At 42.5% G+C, this 20,448-nt stretch overlaps 1 protein-coding gene across 3 annotated transcripts in view; it reads left to right on the forward strand.

Annotated features, from left to right (window-relative positions):
* USP24 (ubiquitin specific peptidase 24) overlaps positions 1–17,903 on the forward strand; it is a 154,032-nt gene extending 136,129 nt beyond the window's left edge. For all 3 annotated transcript variants that reach the window (XM_055585778.1, XM_055585780.1, XM_055585781.1), the window contains 10 exons: positions 1,259–1,361; positions 2,501–2,622; positions 3,465–3,578; positions 5,486–5,551; positions 7,540–7,606; positions 9,034–9,112; positions 13,356–13,431; positions 13,839–13,925; positions 14,243–14,353; positions 15,263–17,903. In XM_055585778.1, the coding sequence (XP_055441753.1) occupies positions 1,259–1,361; positions 2,501–2,622; positions 3,465–3,578; positions 5,486–5,551; positions 7,540–7,606; positions 9,034–9,112; positions 13,356–13,431; positions 13,839–13,925; positions 14,243–14,353; positions 15,263–15,325 (888 nt within the window). In that variant the 3' untranslated portion in view covers positions 15,326–17,903. The remainder of the gene's footprint in view (positions 1–1,258; positions 1,362–2,500; positions 2,623–3,464; positions 3,579–5,485; positions 5,552–7,539; positions 7,607–9,033; positions 9,113–13,355; positions 13,432–13,838; positions 13,926–14,242; positions 14,354–15,262) is intronic.
* Positions 17,904–20,448: the final 2,545 nt, after the last annotated feature.

Here is a 20,448-nt window from a genome sequence, read left to right on the forward strand (position 1 = left end):
CGCACAGAGTCAGACACGACTGAAGCGACTTAGCAGCAGTAGCAGCAGCAGAGTCAAATATATCCTCAAAGGACTCTCCTGTTTGAAGGTCCTATGTTGGTGTGTTTTTTCCAATCATTGTATTTCTTCTGTTTGATAGATTTAAAATACACAAAATGTCAACATGCTGTAATGATAAATACTATGTATGGAGCAGTTATTATGTGCCAGACACAACCAGTTACTTTTCATGCTCTACCTCTGAAGTTCACAGTTCAGTAAAACAGGTAGTTTCATCCCCCTTCTTGGGCAAGAATTACAGCTGAGAGAAACTGTGACTCGTTCAGGATCACAGGACTTAAGCTCTAGTTTCCACTGTCTGTGATTCACTGCCTAGGGAAGCTTTCCTTTTTTTATTAAGGGAGACAGACTTGTCATTTAGGCCTCCTCTCAGCTTCCTGTCATACCACCTAGCCACTCTGACTCCTTAATGTTGAAAACGGGATTTCGCTGGTGGTCCAGTGGCTAAGACTTCCACTGGAGGGGGTACAAGTTCAATCCCTTGTTAAGGAACTAAGATCCTACGTGCCACACAGTGTGGCCTAAATAAATGCACTGACAGTAACTTGCTCTGTGTGCTGATATTATGTTGAGTAGCAATTTTTTACTTCAAGCTTTTCCTTATCAGGGGCTCCATTAACACTGACGATTATTTTAAATTCATTGTAATTTAAAAAATATTCAGTTTAATTACTGATGTTATATTGTATGATTAATATTGTTTTGCATTTATGGAGCACATAAGTTTGAAAACGTTCTCACCTTTAATGTTTCATTGGTCCTCCCAACCATGAAGTGGGTGCGGAACAGGTAGTGGGTAGGTTGTCCCTGTCCTGATACAAGGAAGTCAGGTAGAGAACTCGCCCACATCCGCACAGATCAGTGAGTGGCAGAGGGGGCCAGGCCTGCAGACCTCCAGCCTCACGGGCTTTCCCCACTGTACTGGTGCAGGAAGATTACCTAGCACATGGTGAGAGCTCAGTGCCTAAATAGGATTGCATGATAGTATTTGTTTTAGAATACAAATCCATATATATCTGTGTTAAGCCACTCTTAAGTTGGCTTAAAACCTGTGAGTTTTTTGTCCTTTGATCTCTTGTACTGTCAAACATTGAGAAAGAATGTGGCTCAGAATATCATGCACCCACGCACCTCTTCCTTCCTTGTCACTCGTTTCTCACCAGAGCACTAACACCCACTTTATTTTCTCCGACAACAGATCCGTCGGTGGAGTTCTGCACAAGCACGAGAATTTGGGAACCTTCACAACACAGTGGCATTGCTTGTCCTGCATTCAGATGTCTCTTCCCAGAGGAATGTTGGTAAGCTTCAAAACCTGTCTTTAGTATGTCAAGGAAATGGAGAGATGGTGAGTTTGTGAGCAACACGTAGAGAATGATAATGTTGGCAATTAAATGTATGTTAGTGGCTTCTCATTTGGCTATTTGGTATTTGAGGGATGCTTAAAATTTTTTGTTTCAATTCATGTTACGCTTCACCTTATTTTTACTAGTTTGTCACAAGAGAAAGTCAGTAATTTATTTGGGGTGGGATATAGAAGCATTTAAAAACAGTCTGGGTTTAAAGGCTGCCTCTCTCCACTGTTGGCAGGCCTTACGCTGACGGCACCAACAGCAGCACCGATTGTGCAGCTCAGCTGCTGCACAGGCCCCAGTGTTCCGCGTGTCGTGCCGCGCCTGCGGCTCTCAGCTTGTTGTGTTGAGTCCCCTCAGCAAACCTGTGAGGTCGGTTCCCCTTCTGAGTGTGCGGGAGCTAAGATGGGGAGAGCGCGAGTAACTCCCACGTCTCACAGGTGGTCAGAGGTGGAGCAGCCAGTGTGGAACACAAGCCTCTGACCCCAGAGCCTATGGCAGGGTTTTCACGTCTTCTGACCAGGAAACTAGATTAAAATCACAGTGCATCCCTCTGACCTGGAGACACTGTTGGCGCTCTGAAGCAATGTGGGGGAGCTCTCGTATAGTCGTGAGCTAGACTGTGCTTCCTAAATTCTGATTCACCAGTCTAAAAGATGAAGCTACCTCCTCTGTGAGTTCAGACAGGTCTGCAAAAGAAAATTGAGAGGGAGCGTCCTTGCTTTTCTAGCGTGTAGGGTAACCCTTCCACGTGAGAGATTCTGCTCAGCATTGGCAGTTGTTTAAGCAGCAGAAGTGCCTTGTCCTCAGTCTCTTCAGAGGCACTTTGGGCCTTTTTTTTTTTCTCATTTTAAACTTCTTCGAAAGGATTATCTTGGGTGTGAATTACTGGGAGTCTAGGGATTTAACAGTTAGTCCAGGGCATACATTGAAAGAGAGAGGAAGCCTTTCCTCAAGTCTCATGACTGTGAGAGACGGCTGTACATGTTCAGCAGTTGGGTGTGTGAATCTTGAGGCAGTCGCCGTACCTTGTAGACGTCAGTTTCACATGGTAACACGAGGTGGCTTTTTCCTTTGATTTCCTAAAGCTCCGGGTGTGTTTAAACAACGGCCGCCTATCAGCATTGCTCCCTCGAGCCCTCTGCTGCCCCTCCACGAGGAAGTCGAAGCCCTGTTGTTCTTGTCTGAAGGGAAACCTTACCTGTTAGAGGTATGTCCTTGTTCCACTAACGCCATTTTCCTTTTATCTGTTTTCTTCTTTTTGAGGAAAAAAAACACCTTTTGTTATTAGTTGTATTTTGTATGTTACTCTCGTATAGGGGAGTATAGTTAAGAAGCAATTATTTCAAATTAGTTTTACTTCCTGTATGCATGTCAGAAAGAAATAGGTAGCTGGAAAGAATATTATTAGTCCTCCCTGCAACTAAGAATTGGGCCTTCAGGTCCCAGGAGGAGGTATATGGCACACACATACCACTGTCCCCCGCCGAGTCACAGTCACTCCATTTGTTAGCAGAGGGTTTATTCCCAATCTTGTGTGTGTCCTTGGTCCTGAAATACTACAGCTCTGAAGCATACGGGTTTTTCAACCTCAGGAGTATGGAAGTGAGCTCTTCACAACCTCCTGTTGAGGTTCCTCTCCCTTCCATCCAGAGCTACTGCACCTTAAGAATGTAATCTTCCAATCCTTGTTCTGTAACTTGATTTTTATATATATGACTTGGTGAACATAATCATACTAGTTTTTATTTATATCAACAGTGCTGTGCTATATCTCTTTTTTTTTTTTTTAAAGCTTAACGTCATGTATTTTTTGGACCTATCAGTGGTTATTTTAATGGGGGAGATTCCCTTTTAAAGTCTGATAAAAGGGACTGATAAAAGTGAGGAAAAGGTACACATTTGCACAGACTGTGTTAACTCTCAGACAGACTCAAACTATTTTGAGGCAGTGTTGATGGTCCTTAATCTGAGTAGATTTCAGTGAAAGTCGGAAGCAGCGTTTTAACAGTGAACTGTGACAAAAGAAACACTCCTCTTCTACCTCACCAGGTGATGTTTGCTCTGCGAGAGCTGACGGGCTCGCTGCTGGCGCTCATCGAGATGGTGGTGTACTGCTGTTTCTGTAACGAGCATTTCTCCTTCACCATGCTGCATTTCATCAAGGTAGGACCCCGTAAACACCTGTGGTAGCCTGCGAGCCTGCAGTTGAGACCTAGGAAAGCATTGCTTTGGCTCCCAGGCACTTGCTTCTTTTAATAACTTTGTTTTCCTAATCATAAAAATAGTATAGACTCATTTTTTAAATGAATAAAAAAATGCAGAATCTCACCATTTATGATGATCAGCATGAATATTCTCTCACGTTTCCTTTTTATTTTCTATGCGTATATTTTAACATAATTGGGGTTTTATTGTCTGTATGATTTTTGTGCCCTCTTTTTTCAGTTGACATTATATTCAATGATATTCCATATCATTAAAAGCTACCTGAGTGTATTTCATGTATCTTTCATGTATCACAGTTTACTCAGCCATTCCCTTCCCAGTGAGGCACATTTGCATTGGGTGCAGTTTTTAACTATTAAGAATAATACTTTAATGCTATGGTGACCATTATTGTATAAAATGGTTTTAAAGTTTAAGGTTATTTCCCTAGGCCACATCTAAAAAATCAAAAGTAGATTGATTTTTCTCACCTTATGAAGTAGTAATATATGTAGTTCATTATGAAGCTCTGATCAGTGTGTAGTAATTACTTATGTTGCATTTTCTGGATGCCACGCACAGTTCCAAGCATATTTCGTATTTAACTCACTTAATTCTCTAGTACGTAAGTCCTGTGAGGTATAGATACTGGTATTGAAGGTACTGAAGACACCAGTCTCACACAACCAGTAAGTGGCAGAGTGGGAGTTTGAGTATCAGCAGTATGGCTCCAGGGCTGTGCTCTTAACTACTGCCTTGCTAGGGATTACTAGAAAAACCTTGAAGCCTATGCATACCATTTTTATTCGTTATTAATCTTTTAATTTTTAATTCCGTGGAGAATACATGGCTTCATTCTCTTTGTGAAACAATATGCAAAGTCCGTTTCGACCCTCACCAGCCAGCCATGTCTCCTCTCCACCCTTCCCCGTGGGCCAGTATTGTCACGTCGGTTACGTGGCTTTCCAGTCTTCTTTGTGTGAAATTACAAGAGATATTTTGGTTTCTCCCACACCTTGCCTGCCCCAGGATTTGTAATAGTGATACAGGTAGTGTTAACAAGTAGCTGTGATCAGTGGGTCATGCCTCCAAGCTCTAGTAACGCATGTTTTGCCCTCAGTGTCTTCTGTACAGATCTGCCTGTATCAGGGTTGATTGAGACCTCTCTTTACTGTTTACTAATTATATAACCAAGGACAGTTTCCTCTTCTGAAAAACAGGAGGAAATTTGCCCAGACCTCACAGATAGTGTAGATTCAGTGAGGCCTGATACGTGAAGTACTTACTTAGTGCCAGACCCGGCACCTTGCACACGCCCTGTCGTCATGCAGTGTCCTCTCCCACTGCACGGTGTGTGTAAGGTTATTAAAATGCACAGGGCTGTGAGTTTTCTCAGCCTTGCTTCTTCATTTAGTGTGTCTTGACAGATTTTTCTACTTCCTAAGCAGACTTTTCTTATATTTCACTCACAGCATGTTGATCTCAGAACACTCTAATTAGCATTCTCATAGCTACTCGAGAATAGTCAACAAAACAGAATAAGTATAAATGAAATATAAGTACAAATTGAGGCCGGTTTAATGAAACTAAAAACCCTCTCCCTTCCTTTCTGCTTCTTTCCCTCTCTCCTTCCTAATTTCGTAGTGAAATATCATGGAGGGTTATAGTAGGGAGGGTTGTGGTATTGTTTCAGTCCCCAGACTTAGCATTTGGGGAACTGAGACCCAGAGAAGGGAATGACTTGCCCAAGGTCAGCCAGGTGGTGGTAGAACTTAGGCTGGAGTCCCAGCACTGTTGATTGCCACTCCGACCTGCTTTTCACTGAAGACTTACTGGAATCTTTGTGCTTTTAAAAAATATTTCAGAACCAACTAGAAACAGCTCCACCCCATGAGTTAAAGAATACATTCCAACTACTTCATGAGATACTGGTAAGTCATGAATGTTTTGATTCACTTGCATTTAGATATTTACTAGGCAGCATGCATTTGCAAATAAAAACTGTATGTCCTTGTGTTGCTTTTGCATTCATTTGGTCTGCACTCACCAAGTCCTCTTCACATCACCCATTCGTCTTGCCTTAACTGATTCAGAGGTGAGTGGTAATAAATTTCGTTATGTTTAGTGAGGGAGCTAGACAAGGACACAAGCAATTCTAGTGCAGAAAGCAAAGGCCTTACTTAGCATGCACAGAAAATGGTGCTCAGCTCAAGTGTGATCTTGTGTGAACCTCGCGAGGACCAGGAGAGGTGAATGGCTGGCTCTGCAGCCTGTCCATGTGCTACTGAAAATATCTCTATGAGCCACGAAACTGAAATGTAATCCACTACAGGGTGCATCCCAGTTTGGGAAATACAAAAGGCAGGGAAAAAAATACAACTGCAGTCAGTGAAATAAGGTATTATTAGAAGCTGAACTTAGAGAAGTGGAGTGACTTGCCCAAGGACATCGTCAGTAAGTGACAGTCAGGATCTGAGCCAGATGACTGGCCGTGGAGCCTGTGCTCTCTACAAACGCCTGGTTTGCTCAGTGACTGGAAGAGGTAAGACTAAAAGGAGTGGGAACTGGTGGGGCTTGAGGAAGGAGCCCAGACCAGACCAGGAAGAGTTCCAGGTTCCAGTGCCTGTGGACTTTCTCCCTGGAGGCCAGCGGTGACACGATGCTGGCCAGGTTCCACCTACATGTCTTGTCTATTTGGCCCAGATTGTTCTGTTCTTTAATTTCTGGATGCCAACCTGTCTTCAGAAATCAGGTCATCTGGCCACCCTGGTCTGTTTCCTGCGTGCTCCAGCCACCCAGAGCAGTGACAGCACGTCCTTTCTGTGAAGCTTGTGGGCTCCAGTTCCCACTGCCTCAGCACTGCTGTTGTCTGCCACGTGGCTCATTTCTTACCATCTCGGACTCTGTAGACATTTAAGTCAGTAACCTCTGCCATCAGTGATGGACACCATGGAAGGGTTTGAGGCAGGAAAGTGATATAACCTGATTTATGTCTTAGAAAGATTCCCCCAGCAATTGTCTTAAAGGATGGGCTAAAGAAGGAAGCAGGGTTGGAACTGGAAAACCGTATAGGAGTCTGTGGCAGTAATCTGCGTGTACAATACCAAGGCTTATGCTAAGGAGAGACCAGAGCAGAAGGGGCTAGGGCCAGAACAACAGGTGTTTAGAAAGAGAATCAGTGAAATTTGGTGACTGACTGAACCAATGAGAGAGACTAGCCCAAGAACTATTTAAAATAAAGAGCGGGCGGTGGGATGGGGACTGGCTTCCGTTTAGGTCCCTAAGGCCTTGGCACAGGGTAAGCATTTAATAAACACTTTTGAATATGGAGATACATCATGGGTGCCATTTCTAAAATGTCCGACTCTCTGGTCCTTTGCCTCCTTTTGGTCCTAGCGCTTTTGTAAGATCATTGCTTCTCAGGACTGGGATTGAGTGATGATCATCCGCTCAACAACAGACCCACTTAGTTTATTGAACTGTGCACGGCTCAGTTTCAGGCATTAGAAGTACGGCAAGAGTGTGCCATAGATCCAGCCTTGTGTGGTGTGGCATAAGTCTCCACATCGACTTGTAGAGCCTGTATTATATCAAAAGTTTTTGACAGGTTTTTGCGAACCGTAAATGTCTCATCTTTGGGATCATGAAATACATGTCCTTATAACCCACAGAGAACCCTAGAGGCAGTTCTTAAGAGCATGTATTAGGAAATGTGTGGATCTTCAAATACTGCTTAATATTTTTTTATCTTTAGTTTGAAATTTAATATATTGTTGAAAATATGGCAGTGACTTATTTGTTTTTGGTTTTACTATGTTAGTAACTATAGTCCCTTGAACGAGTTATCTTTAAAGGCACCAGCGGCTGTAACACAAGCTGCTTCTTTCATTTACCAGCCTTTGTCTCCTGCTCCTCACAGGTCATCGAGGATCCCATACAAGTGGAGCGAGTCAAGTTTGTGTTTGAGACAGAAAACGGATTACTAGGCAAGTATGGCCACCCCGTGAAGAAGCGCCTGCAGTAAAGGTGCAGAGAGCCCATCGTGCCAGCCGGCCTCTCCTCCCCAGGGTCTGCCTGGCACACTCTGCCTGGCATGGATCGCTGAGGAATCCAGGAGTTGCCTGGTCAGGGCTGTTAGACTCCCTCAGTCTAGTCAGGAGATTTAAAGCCAGAGGGTCTTACGCCCTTGAACACTCCTGCTTTTCGTAAGACAACAGCTTGAGGGCCTTTTACTGGGTCAGGTAAGATTCAGGGGTGCTATGACTTTCTTCAGCAAGCTAAAGGTTTGCCACTTAACAAGAAACCTTTCTTCCACTCTGTAGCCATTGAGGTGGGAAAAGACTAAAACCTTATACTCAGGGTATTGTCAAGCTCATGAAATGCAGTTTCTTTTTTTCTTTCAACCTGTGGTATGAATGCACCCACATTTTTATTATCTGCTCATAAAAGTTTTTTGACAGCCTTTTCTTTTTCAGAAGGCTAAAGTGGCTTTAATGAGCTATTTCTTAGAAAAAGTTTAGTTAAAGATAGTCTTATCCAACTCCCACCATCCACCTGTATTCCCAGTTAACTTGAGTCATTTTAGACATTGCTGTGTGTTTAAAAGAAATTTTAGTATCTCCTTTTATTGCAGAAAAGAAATTTATGCTTAAAATGTTCTGCAGTTACAACATTCTAGGCCACCACTTTGAAATGCTGCTGTCTGCTCTGAGCAGCACCCAGGCTCTCTGAAACTTACAGACCATACACGCCTCAAGGGCGGGGAGCAGGCATTACAGTCATCCCTTGGTAACCTTAGGGCACTGGTTCCAGGACCCACTCGGACACCAAAACCCATGGATGCTCAAGTTCCATAGTCTACCCTTCATATCCATGGTTTTGCACCTGAGGATTCAACCAGCCACAGATTGTGTAGTGCACTATACATATTTATTGAAAAAAATTCACATATAAGTGGACCTGCACAGTTCAAGCCCATGTTGTTCAAGGGTTGCCTATATTTTTCTTTAAATGCCCAAAGCACAGACCCGTAAATATTTGTTGAAGTGAAATAGTACCATAAATCTCCATTTATCACACTGAAGTATTTTAACTGCTCTTTGTCAGTATTGCAGTGAATGGAAAACTTTGCAAGTCTCTAGGTGAAAAATTAGCCAATATAAATTTTAGTTCCTTTCAGTTCTTCTGAAAGTCAAACCTTCACCACCTTGTATATTTCTTGAATCCTACGTAAAGTAGTGTTTCTGTCCATTAGAACTTGGAGAACCCTGTTAAGTCAGCATACTGTGCTTTGGTTAAGCTCCTCGCCTGCTTATCAAGTTTGCTGGGAATGCTCAGAACATGAGCGCTGCTGTTACCTGGGCCTGCTGAAGTTGAGTGCTTTATTGTTAACCTTGTTTCCTTTATTCTTCAGCTCTGATGCACCACAGTAATCATGTGGACAGCAGTCGCTGCTACCAGTGTGTCAAATTTCTTGTAACTCTTGCTCAAAAGTAAGTATTGACTCAAAATGCAGTTGAGTAAATGATGGTTTTAGTTACAAGTCAGATATGACTCAAGAAAAAAAATTCCCTTATTTTGGTACCTAGGGAATCTGAGCCAGCCAGGGCACACTTGCTTGGATGGTACAGACAATTATTCAAACAATCTCAAAGAGACGTAAAAAGGGAGTATGAAAAGTAACAGATCTTATGGCATCCGAGGGCGGGGAAAGTGCTAACCTGACAGTTTGTGCAGGAAGGAGAGGAGTCCAGGGCGGGTTTAGGGACCTCAACAGCAAGAATTCATGAACTGTCACTCAGGATACCTTTAGTTAACTGTCAGCTGTGTCAGCTTCCAGATCCCCACTTTCAAAACAGTCTCTCAAGAGGCCAAATCATTTAACAGCTACTTAAACCCATGAACCCAGGCACTGTGCTAAATGTCGCCTGTATTCTCATTTAACATTTTCAGCAGTCTTAGGAGGTTAGGTGCTGTTACTAGTCCCATATCATGGGTGGTTTAAGTGACGTGCCTGCCGTCAGAGCTAGGACTCGAGCACAGGCTGACTGACTTCAGGGCAAAGGTTCTTTTCTCCTTTTATTTAATTGTGCTAAAATATGTGTGTGTTAAGTCACTCAGTCATGTCCAACTCTTTGCAATCCCATGGACTGTAGCCCACCAGGCTCCTTTGTCCATGGAATTCTCCAGGCAAGAATACTGGAGTGGATTGCCATTCCTTCTCCAGGGGATCTTCCCAACCCAGGGATTGAACCCAGGTCTCTTAGGTCTCCTGCATTGGCAGGTGGGTTGTTTACCACTGGCACCACCTGGGAAGTCCCTAAAACATACATAACATAAAATTCACCGTTTTAGCCATTTTGAGGTGCACAGTTCAGTGGCATTAAGTGCATTTATAGCGTTGTGCAGCCATCAGCATCACCATCATCTTTCTCCAGAACTTTTTTTATCTTCCAGAACTGAAATTCCATAGCCATTAAATAGTACCTCTCCATTCCTCCTCCCTCCAGCTCCCACCAACCATCCTTCTGCTTTTTGTCTTCATGAATTTGACTGTTGTAGATACCTCACATAAATAGAGTCATACAGTATTTTTCCTTTCATGACTGGCTTATTGCCCGTAGCATGACATCTTCCAAGGTGTATCCATGTTGTAGCGTGTGTCAGAATTTCCTTTCTGTCTAAGGCTGAATAACATTCCATTGTATAGATATGTATATGTACTGCATTTTACTTATCCATTCATCTGTCAGTAGATCCTTGGAAAGGTTCTCAATGTTAGAAGGAACCTGAGTTGTTTGCAACTTCAGCTCCCCTATTTGTTTATTATGTTGGCCCACAAAAGATCAGAGTGACTGCATGCTAATCCAAGGTTGTTTTTTTAAATTGAAGTATAGTTGATTTACAATATTGTGTTAGTTTCAAGTGTATAACAAAGTGATTCAGTTAGTATTATTTTCTCAGGTTGTTTTCTATTATAGGTTGTTACAGGATACTGAATATAGTCCCCTGTGCTGCACAGTAAATCCTTGTTTCTAGTCTATTTCATATATAGTAGTTTGTGTCTGTTAATCCCATACTCCTCTAACTTATCCCTCCTTTCACCCCTTTCCCCTGGTAACCATAAATTTGTTTTCTGTGTCTGTGTGTCTGTTTCTGCTTTGTATATAGATTCTTTTGTATTATTTAAGATTCCACATATAAATGATACTAAGTATAATATTCTCCAGATCCATTCATGTTGCTGCAAATGGCAATATTTCATTCTTTTTATGGCCAAGTATGGAGAAGAACATGACAACCACTCCAGTATTCTTGCCTGGGATATCCCACGGACAGAGGAGCCTGGCGGGCTACAGTCCATAGGGTCATAAAGAGTCATACATGACTGAAGCAACTTAGCACATGCGTGGCTGAGTAATATTCCTTTGTGTAAATATATATACATCACATCTTCTTAAACCAGTCTCTGTTAATGGACACATAGGTTACTCCCATGTCTTGGCTGTTGCAGATAGTATTGCAGAGTAAACATTGGGGTGCACGTATCTTTTCAAATTAGAGTTTTTGTCTCTTCAGGACACATACCCAGGGGTGTAACTAACCCAGGATCCCAGGATTACTGAGCAGGCAGCACTGCCATCACTGAGTTTTGCACTGAGCTCTCTTTAGCTTAATTTATTTTGCTGCAGATTTTTCCTGATTCTTAGCTAGCCTTGGACTTATACCAGAATGAGAAATCTGTTGGGATTAATCTGCTGCATTTGAGCATCCTCAACAGATTTAAATGAGAGCTCCATCGAAATAGTACATGAACACACATTTTCCAGATGACATAATATTGTAAACACAGATGGAGATCATCCTGCCACAAATGTGGGTTCATTAATTAGGCTTCATACTGACAGCATGTCGTCATAATGACATAAAAGGCTAAAAGAGTGGTATTTCCAAGTAGTGCTGGGGCCACATAACATATCTGATGCCAGCAAACACAAAGTCCATATATTAGTAGTGTCTTTATATGTACTTCCATATCCTGCACATATCCCATTTATTACATATGTTAATGGCAGTCTCCCCATCGGTACTATCTTCAAATAAGGACAGCTTTCTAGGTAGGCAAATATAAATGGAAAGGGCTCTAAAAGCAGGTTTTAAAATTGTTTTTCCCTCATATCATTCTTTCTTATTTAAATTATAAAAATTAAAGACTAGTTTGATTTTATCAAGAGGTCATTTATTGTATACCTTAACATTACTAGAAGAGAACATAGGCAAAATATTCTTTGACATAAATTGTAGCAATGTTTTCTTAGGCCAGTCTCCCAAGGCAATAGAAATAAAAGCAAAAATAAACAAATGGGACCTAGTCAAACTTACACATTTTTGCACAGCAGAGGAAACTAACCAAAATGAAAAGGCGACCTACAGAATGGGAGAAAATATTTGCAATTGATGCATCCAACAAGGACTTAATTACCAAAATATATGAACAGCTCATACAACTTAATAACAACAACAAAAATCAAAAAGTGGGCAGAAGACCAAAAAGACATACAGATGGCCAAGTGGCACATGACAAGATGCTCAGCATTGCCAGTTATCAGAGGAATGTAAATCAAAGTCAGAACTAGAGCGGGGTATCATGTCACAACAATCAGAATGGCTGTCATTAAAAAGTCTACAAATAATAAATGCTAGAGAGGTTGTAGAGAAACAGGAACCCCTCCTACACTGTTGGTGGGAGTATAAATTGGTATAGCCACTATGGAAAACAGTATGGAGGTTCCTTAAAAACTGAAAATAGAGCTACCATATGATTCAGCAATCCCACTCCTGGACATATATCCAGAAAAAACTGTTGAAAAGATGCATATACTCCAGTGTTCATTGCAGCACTATTTTACAATAGCCAAGACATAAAGCCACCTAAATATCCACCAACAGATGGATGGATGAAGATGTAGTACATATATACAATGGAATATTACTCAGCTATTAAAAAAACAATGTCATTTGCAGCAACATGGATGGACCTAGAAGTCATTATACTAAGTGAAATAGACAAAGACGAATGTCATATCACTTATATATGGAATCTAAAGTATGATACAAAAGAACTTATTAAAAAAAAAAAAAAAACCGAGACATAGGAAACAAACTTATGGTTACCAAAGTGGAAAGGAGGTTGAGGAAGGATAAATTAGGAGTGTGAGATTAGCAGATGCAAACTACTGTGTGCAAAATAGATAAACAAGGGCCTACTGTATAGCACGGAGAACTGTCTTCAGTTTCTTGTAATAACCCGTAATGGAAAAGAATCAGAAAATGTATATGCATAACTGGTTCATTTTGCTGTACACCAGAAACTAACTCAACTTGATAAATCAATTATACTTTTAATTTTTTAAAATAATTAAGAGGTTATTTATCAAATGTACAATTTGTTGTGGCTAATTTTGTTTGTTATTTTTCATTTTCCAACCTTGAGTTTTAGTAGAACTGAGTGGATAAGTTAGAGATAGATATAAGAAACTTTTCACCACATATTTACCTTTTACTGCTTTTTGAAGTTTTAAACATGTGAATATATCCAAAGCAAAAGAAAAGACAAATTTCATATAAAGACAACTGAAAGTAGCATTTGTGTTTCAAATCTTAAAGTACTATGTATTAAACAAGAATATTTGCAAAGAAGGTGTTTGGCTAATAAAAATTTCCTGCCATCACCAGGTGTCCTGCTGCTAAAGAATACTTCAAGGAGAACTCCCACCACTGGAGTTGGGCTGTGCAGTGGCTGCAGAAGAAGGTAATGAAGTTTTTAACTTTTCTGGTTATTTCATGGGAATCAATAACAACATATCTTATCAGGAAATAAAATCTCAGACTTGATTTGGAGACTGTCAAAGTATTTTCAGAGTTCACACATTTAGGGGAACAGTTGATACCTATCTTTATGCATGTAATTTGTATCTTAATACATTTGTCTTAATTTTATGGATAAAAAGGTAAGGATTATTTAAGAGGTAGTATTTTAGTGAACTCTTAAAAGCAGAAGTACAGTCTTATCAAAAAGAATCTCCTGATGGAGAAAGTCTGGGTCAATTTATACACTATTCTGTATGCTTTTTATACTGTAATATGTATTGGTAGAAACTGTAGATTCATGTGGGCTCATTTGTCATCTCTAATGGCCTTTTTGACCTTCCATGTCAGATGTCAGAACATTATTGGACACCACAGAGTAACGTCTCTAATGAAACATCAACTGGAAAAACCTTTCAGCGAACAATTTCAGCTCAGGTGAGAGTTGTCTTTTGGTTTTGTGTGGATTGAAATCCCTTAGTTAAGATTTTTAGTGTGTTTCTCAGAAACTGCTGTCTCAGAAAAGAGGTATACATTAAAAGTGAGTAAGCACTGAAGACACGGTTGATTTTTCTGTGAAAAAGCAGCAAGTGAGTTGTTGGCCTGGAAGGAAAGCAGTGAGGGTCATTCAGTGCGGCTCCACCTGCCACAGAAGCTGACATGAAGGCACCGCCCCCAAAGGTCAAATGAAGGGCAGCCTCGGTGCCGCTGCCACTGCACACCCTGACTTCTCCTTGTGCTTCAATCTCTGGCAGGACACGTTAGCATATGCCACAGCGCTGCTGAATGAGAAGGAGCAGTCAGGAAGCAGTAACGGGTCGGAGAGCAGTCCTGCGAACGAGAATGGAGAGAGACACTTACAGCAGGTACATCTGTAGGGCAGGTCCTGGGTGAAAGGGCAGTGCCCGCTCTGAGGTTTCCCAGGGACAACCTCAATCATCAGGAGAGAAAGGAGACCCCAGCTCCGCCCTCTGGGAACCTCTGCTCAGGACTCATTCTCTGTGCTTAGAAAGCAGAGCGGCGTTGCACCATGACATTTATCCAGGCTTTGGTCTCAGTCTGCTGGCTGTTTTACTCAGCTTGGAGAACATCCGGATAAAGCCCGGTTTGCAGATACGGTCCTTCCAGATTGTACTTCATTCTGCTGGGTTACAAAAAATTACCGCTTTCCCCTTCTGCTCTCACCAGCCTTCCTAGAAACACATATGCTTGAAAAGAAGGGCCTCATGCCATTGGAATCTGTGTGCTTGTCAGGGGCGTCAAATTTTTTAGTATTTTTCAATACTAATCACTATAGTAGAAAAAGGAGTGAATTATTTATTGAACACTTACCATGTAGAATAATGCAGCAGGTTTAAATGTAATGACATGTATCATTTCTTCCCTCCAGTCCGTAACTTTCTGAAAGGCCTTCGCCATAATCTTTGGGATCCTGGTAATAACCAGTGAGGTCGCTGTTCCCCTGATTTCACAGAAGGAAACTGACACTCAGCATAGTGATTTGATTTAACTCAAGGCCACATTATGCCTCTAGGCAAGTCACTAGATTGTTCCTGTAAGTCAGTAAGAACACAGAAATGGAAGCTCTGCATAATCAAGAATTGTCAAATATGAGGTCAAACATACACTTGTTACATTTTATGGCCCTTTGATAAACATTAAGTAGTTAAATGAGGACATGTTAAACTGCAAAACACAAGTAAGTCAGTCGACATAGGAAAACTTTTTTCTGTTAACTTTATTAAGTATGTATTTATTCCTTTCATTTCCCAAAGGGTTCTGAATCACCCATGATGATCGGTGAGTTAAGAAGTGACCTGGATGATGTGGATCCCTAGGGGCCATGCCCAGCACGTGACGAGCAGACATGTCATGGTTACTGGATGCTCAGCACCTTTTTGAAATCAGAATCTCATTCTTGAACCCTTTAGCAGAGCCCGGAGGCTGGACTGGGAGAACCTACCATGAGGGGAGGAGCCCGTGTTTTTAAGGAACGCACTCTCAGCCCCCAGGGAAGGCCTGGGAGCTGTTTGGCAGTGGGAATACTCCAGCCTGTGGAGTTCAGCTTACCTGGGGCATGGTCCACGTGTGGACTGACACTTCTGTACAGATTTTAGGAAGTAAAGCTGGTGGCAGACTGTTTTGTTACACGAACATACAGGAGTGAGTGAAGATAAAGCTGTTGCTTTCTCTATCATGCTACAAAAGAAATTCCTTTGGTTTTTATATTGAAAAAAAAAAGCAAGCTGCCTTTAGATATATGGGCGCAAATTTTTAATCTTGCAGTAATATTGAATAGAAATATCAAGTTTAAAATGATGTAAAAATATGTGACAAAAATTCCTTTTCACTGTAAAATAGTAGTTAAAGAATTCAGTTTACACAGACCTTTGTATTTAATATGTCTCCCTATTTGTATAGAATTTCAGGTGGGTCTGGATGAGAGCCCTGGGCATAAACTTGGATCTTAATGAAATGTTACCAGGATCAAAAATTGGGAAATTAAGCTCTTTAAGGTATTTTTCTGATAAATTGAGATTGAAAGAGCAATAAAAAAAATGCTATGTTCTCTAGAAGTATAGAGTGCATTCTTTGACATCAATCACTGATTGTTCCCAAAACAAATTTTACAAAGAGCAAAATGAAAAGCACTTTAAGATATGATTTTATTTAGTTTGACTTCATAAAATCTTTTTAATGCTTGGAGACATATTGAATAAACTGTAGTCTTAAATCATGTGACCTGCAATCATTTGCTTTTGCTGGAAACTTAATTACTAAAACCCTTGGTACTGGTTGTATATGAAGTTAAATATTTGAGTTGAGAGACACTGCTTTGTGAGTTTCTGGACGTTTTACCGCAGAGAAGGAATAGGAGACTTGATTTCTCCTCAGCATGATTGACTGACACTGAAAAGATAAGGATAAGAAAGAACTCGCAAGCCACTGAACAACCACCCATTTAGCTGTGTTTCCCAGGTCTTGGCGCCATTCACTCGTTTCAGGTTAGCTGCCAGCCCACTCCTTTTTCTGGAGTGGAGAGGGGATGCCGACATGGTTCATATATTGTGTACCTTTGGGGTTTTGAGTCACTGCACACATTTTCAATCCTGTCTGTCTTTAGTTGTGTGCTCTGCCTTGTTCTGTGCTCCCACGCACAGGACTAGGGGAGCTTCTGGAAGCACTGAGCAGCCCCAGTCCAGGCTCTGCAGAGTCAGAGAGGCGCAGAGGACGCATGCCAGGGCTGACGGCTGCTCCTGCCGTGCACCGCAGACTCTGTGGCCTCACCGCCCAAGGTGCAGTTACAGTGCGGCCAGGCTGCAGTCTGTAATTGCACGACTGGCCAGCGGTGATGTCTGTCAAAGACAGCAGCTGGGTGGAGGGCCAACACCTCAGAGCAGAGCTGCGCCCCAGAGAAAGGGCCGGAGGTCCTTGGCAGATTTTATGTGGTTCTGATGTTCTTGCAAATTCAAATGTGATGTTTTAAAGTGGATTTTTGAGTCCATGAATACCCACACCCTGCTGCCCCCCACCCTCCCTCTGCCCTCCTCCTCACAAAGCGACCCCGCGGGATGTGACCTTGAAATGCCAGCCACGAGGAGATGGCGCTGGCAGCTGCACTCAGGAGCCCAGATTCAGGAGTGAAATTGCCACTTCTGTCCCTTATTTCCTATGGAAACAATGCCTTCCACAGCCCCCAGCACCTGCTATCCTCACAGTAGCGTTCATCGGGACCAGGACTACCCGTCGCTGACACGAGGCACCTGGTTGGTTTTGCTCGCGTTGTTGCTGCAGTGAACATCACTTGCCCTTTGCCAGTGACCTTGATTTCCCCGTGGCTGCAGTCTGCCAACCTGCTGAAGACTTTTTTTTTAATGTCATACAACAAAGTGACAATTACGACAGGCTTACCTTGGAAGAGGTTCATTTTTACTGCCAATCTTTTTGGATGAAGATGTTTTTATAAATCTTTCAAAATGGTCTGCAGGTCGAATAGGAATTGCACAACTAAACCCAATGCTGTGTGTCCTCAAGAAGCTCCCTTCATGAGACCCTTCTTAGGATGGCCAAGTCAGTCCCTTAGAGACATCCTGGGAAAGAAAGCAAAGGAGCCTTCGGACAGGCATCCCAGCCTGTGACTTCCCCTGGAGCCCACACGTGGGCCCAGAGCACATGCCACCAGACTCACCCTCTCTTGCTCCACCCTCCCTGCAAACATCAAGGTGTGTGCAGTTACTTTTGAGCTTGGAACAGGCAGACTGGAATTTTCCTCTGCTACCTCTTGTGTACAAAATCTTGTTTATACAATTTCAAAAAGAAGTAGATAAACTAAGGAAGAAACTTCATTCTAAATTTGGTTCACTGAGTGGCAGAGTTCTTAGCTTCTAAAGGTATAAAATAAATTTTTCAAAAACAGAGTTGGAGGCTCACTGACATTTTTCTGTGTATACCAGAAAATGGCTGTGGTTGGGGAGGGGTGCCAGGGGCCGGTGACCTGGAAGGAAATAGTGCCGATTCCTTTTCATACTTTGTACCAATGATGTGAATAGGGTCCATTCTTTAATGATAAAGGGCAGTGGGTCTTTTTCTAAGCTTTTTACTATTTCTCCCTCTGGATATCCTGACCATTTCAGGATTCACTTGCAAGGCTGGATAAGGATGTGCAGAGCTCAGACCAGTGGCCTGCAGCTGTCTTCCCCTTAGTTTTCAGGCAACCCTGCGGTCCCCAGCATAAATCACATCCCTGATCAAGCTGGATTTTTTGGTGGACCCCACGGGTCTCAGCCTCACCCCTGATGCCCTGCCTCTGCCCACATGGTTCCCCTCTCCTGGGCTCTTTGCTGCTCCAGCTACTCTGCAGTCCACACCCATTCCTCCCCGGCTCCCAGTGACCAGCTACCATCGTCTGCAAAAACCAGGTGTTCCCTTTTCTCAAATCTTAGAGCCTTCTGGGTATGAACAGCTAAGGAGCTAAACTCTGGCTCTTGGGTGATGGGGAGAGGGGTCTCTGGCATGTACCACAGATAGGGTGCCATTGGGCCCACTTACACAGATATCCCCTGGCAGTCGGGTCCTTAGCAGCTGGCAGGTTTTGAACACTTTCCATGACACTAAGTTGTCCAAGTTTGAGAGGACTTCTGCCTTTGCAGGTCAATTCCCTGATCACTTATAATATGAGCTGTTTGGAGCTGTTTAGAGCCTTGCTCAAGGCCTTGCTCAAACAACAACACTCACCAGCCTCAAAATGGGGCTGGGGGATGGGGGGCCACATTGCATGGGGTAATTATTATTTTTGCAAAGTGGAAAGTTCTGAGACTGTTCTTAATTTCAAATCATGAAAAATGACCCTGGACATAATTCTCATTACAGATGCCTCAGCCACTCATTTAAACCTTTGCCATAAACATTGACTCTGTGCCAGGCCCTGGGAGAGGAGAATGGAAAGGACACAGGGACCCTGAGCATCTAGAATGTGAGGCACAGGATGCCAAGAAGGGAGAGCCCTGGTTGCTGGGTGGGGGGGCTTGGAAATTACAGGCAGACTCCAGTTTTATCCCAGGACAGGCTTAAGTACTCAAATACTTATACTGAAAATACACATACTCTTCAAAGGCTCAGTTTGCTCAACCATCCCACATACTGTTATCTGGCACCTCTTATAAGCAAGGTCTCATCCTAGATGGTCAAATTCAGGCAAGAGTCATGATTAAGTTGTTTTTATTTTAAAAAGTCACCATATAATAAAACGGCTACAAAACCCAGAATAAATATCCTCAAATTACAAAAGGAAAACAGATTCAGAAAAGATGCTTGCTGTAAAAAGGCAATAGAGGATTGATGGCAAACACAGACCAAAAAGATAAATGCATATTTCTTTGCTTGGGTAGAGGTGGGGTTGAGGGAGCTCAGAGGGAGAGTTGTGCCTCCTGCCTCCTGCCTGCATCCCTCCAAAGGCCTCTCCGCTCAGGCCCCAGTGCTCTCTCCTGGCTCACGGGATCTGTGTTCCCCTTAGGAGCCTCAGCTCTGAAGATAGGTGGCCCAACCTGGTGCAGTAAAAAGTCTTGACTTTAAGGCCAAATCTGGGTTTATATCGTGGTCCTACTTCACTTCCTGGTGAGCTAGGTGAGCACCCACCTCCCCATCTCTGGTTCCCAGGTTCCTCCTGAATCAGGGATGAAGGTGTGTGCTGTGCAAGGTAGGCGTGGACCCGGGAAGAAGCTGGATGGAGCTGGTGGCCCTCCGCTGCAAATGCAGTCAGCCTTTGGGTGATATCCCCCTGCAGGCTGATGCCAGGGAGGCTGTAAACCTGGACCAGAGCAAGGTGAGGACAGCCAAGAGAACCAGAGGCCTGGCCCCTGGTCACCTGGGGCCCATCTGGCTGCATCTCATGCTCTTGGTGGTGGCTCAAGGTATGGGTAAAAGAGGTTTTGTGTTTTTTTTTAATGAAACACAGATGAACATTTTTAATGATTAAAAGATACAAGTCACAAAGATAAACATCATCATATACCATTAGACACCTTAACAACAGAGATAAAGCAAAAATCAGAAGAAATATAAGGGAAAAGAAAGCCATAGTGAGACATATTAACATTTTTTCTGAGAATATTTATCATGTGCAGAAAAAAATAGCATCTTGAATGATGTCATTAATGTAATATATTTTTATCTAATTAATTTATATTAATCATAGGCTTCCCAGGTGGCCTAGAAGTTGCAGGAGATGCAGGTTCAATCCCTGGGTTGGGAGGATCTCCTGGAGAAGGAAGTGGCAACCCACTCCAGTATTCTTGTCTGAAAAATCCCACAAACAGAAGCCTGGAGGGCTACAGTCCATGGGGTTGCAAAAATCAGACATGGCTGAGCACACACCACCATATTAATCATATCCTACACAATTACACTTAAAATTTTGTATCTCATACAATGTTAGTAGATGTCCATAGAACATTTAGAAAAA

This window comes from Bubalus kerabau, chromosome 6, assembly GCF_029407905.1.
Source record: "Bubalus kerabau isolate K-KA32 ecotype Philippines breed swamp buffalo chromosome 6, PCC_UOA_SB_1v2, whole genome shotgun sequence".
NCBI classification, from domain to species: Eukaryota; Metazoa; Chordata; class Mammalia; order Artiodactyla; family Bovidae; genus Bubalus; species Bubalus kerabau.